This window comes from Jaculus jaculus, chromosome 15 (assembly GCF_020740685.1).
Source record: "Jaculus jaculus isolate mJacJac1 chromosome 15, mJacJac1.mat.Y.cur, whole genome shotgun sequence".
NCBI classification, from domain to species: Eukaryota; Metazoa; Chordata; class Mammalia; order Rodentia; family Dipodidae; genus Jaculus; species Jaculus jaculus.
Window position 1 is genome coordinate 75,667,507 of NC_059116.1, and position 10,481 is coordinate 75,677,987.

At 38.0% G+C, this 10,481-nt stretch overlaps 1 protein-coding gene across 4 annotated transcripts in view; it reads left to right on the plus strand.

Annotated features, from left to right (window-relative positions):
* Nucleotides 1–10,232, plus strand: part of LOC101612483 (prostaglandin-E(2) 9-reductase-like) — a 54,759-nt gene extending 44,527 nt beyond the window's left edge. For 2 of the 4 annotated variants that reach the window (XM_004662404.2, XM_004662405.2), the window contains exons 5-9: nt 1,109–1,231; nt 4,171–4,280; nt 4,551–4,716; nt 8,871–8,953; nt 10,190–10,232. In XM_004662404.2, coding sequence (XP_004662461.2) covers nt 1,109–1,231; nt 4,171–4,280; nt 4,551–4,716; nt 8,871–8,953; nt 10,190–10,232 — 525 coding nt within the window. The remainder of the gene's footprint in view (nt 1–1,108; nt 1,232–4,170; nt 4,281–4,550; nt 4,717–8,870; nt 8,954–10,189) is intronic. The other 2 variants (XM_004662406.2, XM_004662407.2) reach the window with 1 other exon arrangement.
* Nucleotides 10,233–10,481: the final 249 nt, after the last annotated feature.

The following is a 10,481-nucleotide window of genomic DNA, read 5'->3' on the forward strand; positions in this document are numbered from 1 at the left end:
GCCCTTAGTTCAAATGCTTGGTTGTCTTAATGTGTCCCACATTTCCCTCATGTATTGTTTATGTGTTTTTCTGCACTGGTCATTGATCTTGGCTTCCCAAAATATTTCCTCTTTCTTGTCCTCTGTTGGTGAAGTTGTTTTTGTTTTTTTTTTTTTAGCAAACTTTTAATTGTGTTAGTTCAGGTTTTGTTTGTTTGTTTGTTTGTTTTTGTTTTTGTTTTTGTGTTTCAAGGTAGGGTCTCACTCTAGCCCAGGCTGACCTGGAATTCACTATGTAGTCTCAGGGTGGCCTCGAACTCATGGCAATCCTCCTACCTCTGCCTCCTAAGTGCTGGGATTAAAGGTGTGCGCCACCATGCCCAGATTATTTCAGTTCTGATTACCATTTGATTTTTCTTTAGCATCTCTATCTCTTTGTTAAGTTCCATTTTCATTTATTGTTTGCACTTTCTCATGGAATTTAGTTGATTGTTTTGTGCTCTCTTGCAGTTCATTCAAGCATTTGATCTTGCCCTCTGAAATCAATGAATTCATTTGGTGTCTCTTGTATTCTTTTTGTTGATATTCTTCCATTTCATTCAACCATTTGTTCATGACTGCTTAAAGTTTTTTGAATATGCTTATCATAATTGCATTTTGGATTTCTTTTTCAATTTTTTTTTTTTTTTTGTTTCTCAGTAGTTTCCATTGAAGGCTTCTGGTATGGGGTAGGCATTCTTGGTGGTGATATCTTGCCTTGGTTTCTTGTGTTATGTGTTTTGTTTGGGGGCTTAACAGTCTGGAGACAATTCCTTTGTCTTGCTGGGAAGGCAACAGCAGTGGGTCTAGCAGTGCCTGTGTTGAGTGGTCTATCGGTCTTGATACAGGCAGGCATGTGCTGTGACCTCTCTATGTCTGGGCTAGGAATAATGGAAGCTGAGCAGCCCACTGCATGCATAGGCAGTCACCATGCTGCTCTGGGCTGGACACGTGGGGGTGTGCAATCATCTTGAGGAGGGCTTAGTCTAGTTATCCATATTCTGAAAATTCTTATTTTATACCATAGTTCCTGGCATATAGTGGCATTTTGGATGATTAAATTAGTTATCATTCATAACTTCTTCTTCAGGCCATGGAGAAGTGCAAGGATGCAGGACTGGCCAAGTCCATTGGGGTGTCCAACTTTAACCATAGGCAGTTGGAGATGATCCTGAACAAGCCAGGGCTCAAATACAAGCCTGTGTGCAACCAGGTGAGCTTATTCAACCTCCTGTCCTTGTGTGCTTCATTCCTTTTTTTGCTGTACTTCTTCCATGTGTCCATTTGCATTTTGTCTTGTTCTTTTTACTGCCATGGGGGCTGAAGATTTAAAGAGGAGAGTGTGTGTCTGTGAGGTCATAGAAAACACTGTATCATGACTGCTTGATAATGACTGAAACACTGAGGATACCCTTGGACCAATTTGTGTGTAAGAAGTAGGGTATGTAAAAGTGTTCAGAGGAGACAGCAATCATTAGGCTACGGGGAAGAAAAGGCACTTATCCTTGAGCTAGGAAGGATGGCAAGACATTGGGTAAAGCAATGTGTTTGAAGAGTACTGTACAGGAAGGAAACCCATCAAAACAGCAAGTGGACAGTAAACAAACAGAGTGTGTGATGGATATTCTGTGGCTATTAAGAGGGTTTAGAAGCACAATGGAAATAAATCTCTGAGCATGTCTGAGAGGGACTTTGTAAATTAGGTTTATTGATGACCCATCCTCAATGTGGGTTGGACCATTCCATGGGCTGGGGATTGACTCCATGTAAAGGAGAGGGTGAGTTGAGTAGCAATCTCATCCCTCTGCTTCCTCACTTGGATGCAACGTGACCATACAGCCTCCTGTCTTGCTGTGGTGGGAGTATCCCCTGGAAGCTGCACACCAGAATAAACCAGTTCCATCTTTATGCTACTTCCTCTCTGGTATTTGGCCACAGCAATGAGCAGAGTAACTAATACAGAGTGAAAATAAGAGAAGAGCAGTCCTAACAGTTTGTGTGTTGGATGCCTGAGCCCTTAGTCCTGGCAACTCTGCTTTCAGAACTGAAAGCTATGCAGTTGGTGCAGGCTAGTGACAGAAGTGAGTAGACATGTTGAAACCATGGTAGATTTTCAAGGGAACTTTAACCAGGTCAGAGCTGACCTTGTGCTCTCATCATACCAGCCTACTTCTCTTTTCTGTTTTCTGACATCAAACCAGCTACTTAAGAGCATACATTTCATACTTTGTTCTGAGGTGTAAAATACAACATATAAAACTCATGACTTTGGCATATAAAGGATAAGGTATACTACTCTCAAGATATAAATGTTAAAATTTAATGTTGCTTTTATAGTAATTTTATCTGTATTTTTTTTTGTGATAAGCACTTTCAAACCTCTAGGCCACTTGAAATAATGACAAAGAACATCAGTGCTTTCCCATCAGTATCCAAAATTGTGGACATTTCTCTGCTGCGAAGTTCAGGAAGGCATATATGGGTGTCTCTGCATAATACAAGCATGCTATATTGGCTCATATTCTTTAAAGTTTTACACATGACTATTCACCCATCATCAATAAAAAATCAGAAATGTCCCTAAAATAAGGACATTTTCATTAATAATCAGAGTTGAATTTTTAGATCTTGGAATAATTATTCCCCCCATACATCCTGATATTCCATTGTTTTACCCAAAATGTCTTGTGTAACTTTCTTCTTTTAGTCAGTATATAATTTTTATTCCCACATAAATTTTTATTGTTTTTCAATCTATTTTAATCAAGAACAGACCCTAATTATTTATTCCCATCACATCGAATCTAGATTTGGCAAATATTCCAGATCCATCAGATTATTTCTTTGCAATGATAAGCTTCTGTAGTCAAGCTTTGTACATTAGAAACTTGTAAGGATGTTTGCTATATTGCTGCTAACCATGTTTTTATTTTTGGCATGGAAATATCCTTAGCCTGCTATATTCCTCAAATTGTAGCCTAGTGTAGGATTGGGACGACTGCTTGCCCAGGCTAGTGATGTGAATTTTGATCTTTTCCTTCAGCTACTCACAGCTGGATTTCTTTGTAAAGATGTTTACCCTGGGGCTGGGGAGATGGCTCAGCAGTTAAAGAGTGGTTGCTTTCTGCTTTGGCATGAGAGTTTCCCAAGACTGTCATGTTCAACTCAACAGAACCCACCTTCAGTCACCCAGTCTGTGGTGAGCAGAGACCAGAGACTGAGGGGAGCCCTGCCTCAAGGAATATGTGGATGAGCTATGGGAGGACACTTGACGCTGTCCTCTGGATTCTGCAGGCTTATGGGCATGTTCATGCACACACATATGTGCACACAGCACACACACACACACACACACACACAATAAAAAAAGGATATGTATTTTTATTGCAATTATTTGTAATCTATTGAGTTAAGATTGTCATAATGGGAAGCCATGTAGCCTGACAAATTTGAATTTAAACATTGAGTACATATGTGATTGGTTTCAGCTGAATTCACTCATTTTGCTGAGGATTGAAAAGCATCATTAATCTTTTATGCTTTCTTATGTGACATTTTGCTATAAAATTATACATATCAAATTAAGGTAATCTCCATTTTTTTCTATTAAGATAATTGGAACCTTAATAACTTGCTTTTCATTACCAGCATTCTCTCAGTATTCAAGTCATCATCACTCCCCGTTGGAGCAAATGTGCTTGTTTTCTCTTTCTCCTCTTCCCCGTGTACGTGTCGTGATGGACTTGGGGGCTTCTCTTCAGCGGGAATCCACCCTAGTCAAATTGGATCCTTTGTCTTTAGTATTATGAACTTTTGGCCAAATTCTTGCTTCTGTTGTGATTCAGTATCTAAGGCTGCCACAATTCTTTTCCTTCTGCAGATCTAGAATCTGTCACGTGTCTTTGTGAAACAGGGCTTTTAGCAGCCAAGATCGGGGAAATTGAGTTGTCTTTCTTGGGAACTGTTTTTTAACTTTTCCACAAAAAGAGATAGTAAATTTATTTTTCAAAGAGATTGTTTGCATAATATTATTTTTTCACTCAAATTGCATTGCTGGATTTTAAACAAAAGTGATTTTTTTACTTATTTCCCTTTTGTAATAATTTGAATACTTCATATAATATTATACCTTCTTGTCCTGCTCATCTATAGGTAGAATGTCATCCTTATCTCAATCAGAATAAACTGCTTGATTTCTGTAAGTCCAAAGACATTGTTCTGGTTGCCTACTGTGCTCTGGGAACTTCACGAGACCCGAGATGGTAGGTAACAATGACAAGAGGGAGCTTGTCTGAAACGCTTTGTTGAAATACTTATAGTTCTATAATAAGTTTCTTGAGGCAACTGTTAGCTGCCCCCGAGAGAGGTGGAATTTGCTTTTCTAAAAATGTTCTGGAAGATGCTGAGCTTGTTAGTCCAGGGAGAACATTTGTGCGCCTATGCTGTCAAGTGGATTTCTTACGGTGTTTTGCAAACCTCTAAACAAAGGGAACAGCAGCCTCTAGAGTTAAACATAGTACCTTTCCTTCCAGGGTGCACCCGAGTGCCCCAGTTCTGTTGGAGGATCCAGTTCTTGGTGCCATGGCCAAAAAATACAAGCGCAGTCCAGCCCTGATTGCCCTTCGCTACCAGCTGCAGCGTGGGGTCGTGGTCCTGGCCAAGAGTTTTAATGAGAAGCGGATCAAAGAGAACCTGCAGGTGACAGGGCATGGTGGACATTGGGACCCTACATAATGTTTTTTATCATGCATGCCTGTCTGTATCCATTGTTGGTTATAAATGCAGTATCTCTACCAGTTTTTCCTTCTATCATGGCAACAGGAAACATAGCAATAGCTGGATAGAATTTGGACTGACAGAATACAGATATTTATGTCTCAGAAATGTTCTCTGTGACCCTGTGCAAGTGACATTTCCATTTCTTCTAATGAAATGAGAAACGATAGGTACTTTTAAGCTTATTAATTTTTATGGTTTAATTTAGAACCCCAAATACTAATATGGCTTCATGTTCATGTATTTATTAGCTTTTAGTTTCTTTTTTTGTCAAGTGCTCGTATTTCCCCATTTGAATAGGATGCCTATCTTTCTCTTGTAAGTCATCATGATTAAATACTTAACTATGACTATTAGGCATATTTCAACATGTTAGTTTAAATAAAAATCATTTATTCAGTTCATAAGTAACAATTTGCTTTGGGTCATGTGATTATCCATTCTGTTCTGGCCTGAGCTTGCTCACGTACTTAGAGTCAACTCACTTCTGTCTTTCAAGGACAATGAAGTTAGTCTGTCTTGGGGTAGGGGCTGGGATATTGCTAGTACTGCCTCAGTTGTTGTCCATATAGTTATTTGTTCTCCAGCCAACTAGAATATCCTCCCATATTTCATGTCTCACTCTCTAGAATATGATTCTGCAGTTGTTAGAACAGGCTGCAGATGTCTGTTCAGCTCATCTTTGGTGTCATTTTGCTCTGATGCTATTCTGTCGACATTTTGTCTGGATCACTGGTTATGGGTAAAAGCAGGGGACTAAAGTCACCCACTACTATTTATACTAATATACTACTATATTGCTGAGGGCAATCTGCACCTTTAAATCCAATAGTGTTTGTTTCATGAGACTTAATGCACTGATTTTTTGTACACATTGCATCCGCTTGATAGATTATTTCCTTAATCAATATGAATTAATTTGTTTTTATATTTTCTAATTTTGATTCAAAGTTTATTTTTTCAGTTATTAATTTAGCTAAACTTGTGGTTGTATCCTCCATACTGTGGATTTAGTGTTCATGAATTCTTTTAGTTTATTTCTTTCATTGAAAGCTTTCTTTTTTCTCAGCTATGAAGGTATATTTGATGGCTGTGGTAAGCAGGGTTAGTAGATATTGTCTTTCTGGTCTAGAAATGTATTGTTCAATGTCTTCCTGGACTTTCCATTTTATCTCGATAAATCTTCTGTTATTCTGATGGGTTTGCTTGGACATTTAACCGGGGCCTCTTGCTTACAGCCTTCAGTGTTTTTTCTTCATTCTGTACAGTTGGTGCTTTAACCATAGCTGAATGTGAGGATTTTCTTTTCTGGTTTTGTGTGTTTGGGACTCTAAATGTCTCCTGCATCTGAATGGATACCTTTGCCCAATTTGGAAAATTTTCTACTATGATTTTATTGAATATGTCTTCTATGTTTTTGATTATTCTTCCATTTCTATCCCCATGGTTTGTAAATTTGATCTTTAAGTGGTGTCCCATAGAGCTTTCATGCCCTGTTTATACTTTATTTTATCTTTTTTGTTTTCAAATAATATATGCTTATTATTTATCATTTTTTCAGACCAATGTTTTCTTTTTATTGCTTTCTTATTTTATCTTTGTTGTTGCCTATGTCTTCTAATTCATATTCCTTATGTTTAAGCCCTGAAATTCTTCTGCCTGCCTAATTGTACTGATGAGCCTTTCTATGGAGTTCTTAATTGACTTATTGAGCTTGGCATTTCCAAAATTTCAGTTACATTTTTTGGTATTTCTCTCTTTATTGAACACTACTTTCATTCATTTTTTTTAGTTCATCCAGGTATCTTATTCATTCCTGATTTGATGCTGAACATCCCTAATCATTCATTTGAATTTGCTTTACCCTCATGGGAACACAAGATTGATAAGCAAATGGAATAAGGAAGGGAACATCATGAAGAAGGCAGGAGATAGGGCAACTCCAACTACAGACAGAGTGAGAAGAAAAATGGATAAAGAAGTTCAGGCAGACAACATTAAACCATCTCAGCCATAAGAAGGCTGGTGTAGGGAGATCCTTAGCTTCAAACCAACCTTTATCCAGTAGGAGCACCTGTCTCAAAAAAAGACAAAAAAGAGAGACAGGATAGGATAGGAAGCTATCCTACAGATACAGAATAAGGTAAGCGTAAAGGTAAAGGAATGAGAGCATCAGAAAAATAGAAGAAAATGAATATGTAAGTATTTGAACTTCTCTCTCTGATTTAATCGGTATGACTTGAATATCTATGAAAAGCTTACCAGAGCCTTATGAAATTATCAGAGAAAATGGGAAGAAGAAAAAAAAAACAACATGGGTCAGGATGAAATAAAAGCAGAAATAAAAACTCAATTGAGAAATAAAATAACTGTAATAACAAGACACAACAAAGAATTAATGGGATTTATTTCCTATTCCAGGGCTACCATTCAGTTGGGTAGAGTAACCTAGTTTGTCATGTCACTAAGCCAGTTTGATAACAGTAGAACCATTGTGATATTTCACTGCTTCTGTTGGTGTTTGTGTCTTTCACGGTAGCTCAGGGTGGGCTGGAACCCATGTAAATCCCAGGCTGGCTTCAAACTCACAGAAGTCTCCTGTCTCATCCTCACTGGTATTGCCATAACAGACTTGAGTCATAATGTCTCCTGTTCTGCTTTTCAGTCTTCTTTCTTTCTTTTAAATTTTTGTTTTATTTTTATTTATTTGAGAGAGACAGAGAGAAAGAGGGGTGGAACATAGAAAGAATGGGCACACCAGGGCCTCCAGCCACTGAAAATGAACTCCAGGTGCGTGCACCAACTTGTGCTTATGTGGGTCCTGGAGAACTGAGTCTGAAACCTGGGTCCTTAGGCTTCACAGACAATTACTTAACCACTAAGCAATCTCTCCAACTCAGTCTTCTTTCTTTCTTTAAAACTGCAACTACCGTGCCTTTCAACTGTCATCTGACTCAGAGCTTGCCTGTCCCATTTATTTCAAAGAAATTCTGGAGTTGGGGCATGGGTGTTGTTCACCATCTTCTGCCTCCTAGAAATTGTTACAATTCAGATATATTGTTACTGTATCATCTCCCAAAGTTCAGACTGGCTTTGTATAGATATAGTAGGGCTGCACTAAAGATCCACCCCCGGAACCTCCTCTAGCAGGGTTCTGCCTATTGCAATCTAAGTAGGAAGCTTACTTAGACATTCCCAAGGCTGTGGGTGCATGCATTTACATTCAAACCAACACTCCAGTCTTTCAGTATAGTTCAAGAAATTCCACAACTTTTTTTCATTATAGCATGTGTATACTGTTTGTTAGAAGCATTCAGTTACAATTGATAATTTTGAATTTGTTTTGATAACTTTTCACTTTTTTAATTTGAAGTTTACCAAATGTACATGAAAGTTTAAAATAATGCAATGAATACTTATTACCTACTTTTCTCAGTTGGTAAGTTCTTGATATTTTTCCTTCCTTTGTTTCTCACTTTCTCCTTATTTCTTTCCTTTTCTCACTTGAGTATTACCATGATTTATAAAACTGTTAGTTTGAATATGCTAGTAATTAGTGGTGATATTTTTGATGGTTAAAGTTTCCTGAATTTAGATAATATATTTTTGAAACCAGTTCCTATATTCTTTGATGATAACTTCCTTATTATTTGATAATTCATCAATTAAGTTAAATTAAAATATTTTTCTCATTCTGTGTGCTAAAAGAATATAGTGGTCTATGTTTATGAATTATGCTGCTGAAATTTAGTTTCTAGCTTTCTTCCCTCTCCTAAGTATAGAACTATTTTACGTTTGATTAACATCACCTCTGGTTCTCCAGTTTTAAGATTTCTGTTATTTTCAGTTGTATGGTTTCCATGAATTATGTAAAAGCATGGATGTCTCCTTTTCTACTCTGCATTCCTTTACAATTAGACTATTTATACTTGATGTCTTCATAAATGTTTGGAAAGTGTTTCATTTGTTTTAAATATTGATTCTGTACCACTTACTTGGATTTCCCGGACATCCAGATTGGCACTATGCAATGTAAAATAACATTTTTTTTTTTTTTTTTTTTACTTGTGTGATAGGCATTTGAGTTCCAGTTGACTTCAGAGGACATCAGAGTCTTAGATGGCCTGAACAGAAATTTCAGATATAATACTGCCAAGTTGTAAGTAGCTGATGAATACATTGGTCAGTTTATTTTCTAAGTAGGACTGTAACATTTGTTAAAAGTTACCTCTGTACACAGAAGATGGAGGCCAGTGACAGTCAGGAGCTTGGTGGCTCTTCTTCCACCAGTAGCCCACACAGCACCTTCTGACACTGAAAGCTAACGAGCAGGGAGAAGCTACCCTACCTGCTCTGCTCCACCCTCATTTCTCAGTGTCTTCCAAGTGAAGCAAGTTGTGTCTTTAGCAATAGGGTTTCAACATCTAGCTCTGGTGTTAACGAGAGCAGCAGCAATTATCTGTATTGTTTTGGAGGCCTTATGGGCATTCCTACATCTGGCACTAGAATTTTCATAAAATACCCTGCGGTTTCTGTTGTAGTCAGCTTCATGTTGCTGGGATGAACGTTCAAAGCAGACACAGTTTAGGGAAGAAGAGATTTCTTTCAAGTTCACAGATCCAGGGGGATTCCATCAGTGCCGGAAGATGCTGCTTCCATATATCCAAGCAGAGAGAAACACCAAACAGCAGGCAAAATCCACAAGCAGCAAGAGCAGGCAGCAAGGCGCAGGGGCCCTGGCAGAGCTCAGGCTTCTGTGTGTGGCTTTTGGCTGGAGATCCTATCTGCCCCCAAATACACCTTAGGGTTGGATCCCAGTGTCTGCCCGCAGTGACACCCCCTCCAGACAGGAGCCTGGAGGCTCAAGTTACAAGCTTAGTAAAACACCTGAGTCTATGAGAGACACATATTCAATCCACCACAGCTCTGTGAATAGCATTACCTGCCCACACAAGTACTATTGTTCAAACTGTTTTTTTTTTTTTAAAAATATATGTGACTGAGGTCCATGTGAGAATAGAATTTGAACAGTTTAATTAGGATTAAAAAATCATTAACTGTTGGATGTGGTAGCATATGTCTTTAATCCCAGCACTCAGGAGGCAGAGGTAGGAGGATCACCAGGAGTTCAAGGCTAACCTGGGACTATAGAGTGAGTGTCGTTTGCCTGGGCTAAAGTGAGACCCTACCTTGAAAAAAACCAAACCAAACCAAATAAAACACATTATCTGTAAAGTAATGTTCATGAATGAGATGCATATTGTCCAACTAGTCAAAAAAGGAAATTATTGAGTTTCACTTTAACAGCAACTTCATAGTATCACACAACCATCCCAGAAATGGAATCATTTATATTTACTTAGTTATTATATTTTTTGTTTTTGTCTAACTTTAGTTTTGGTGAACATCCCAATTATCCATTCTCTGATGAATATTAACATCATGATGCTTGTCAAAATTTCTTCCGGATGCTTTGCTCATGCATAGCGATGCGGGAGACGTCTTGGATGTTGGTGACTGCACAGTGTACTTCTCATCAGAACATCATAGTCATCAATTCACACTTGGCTGGAGGTTCGAGAAAAGACATAGTTTTGTCACATTTTGAAAAAAAATATAAAATATAAAATATATACATTGTGTCTATGACTTGAGTATTTTTTTTTCCTTCTGACTCCTTAGAAACC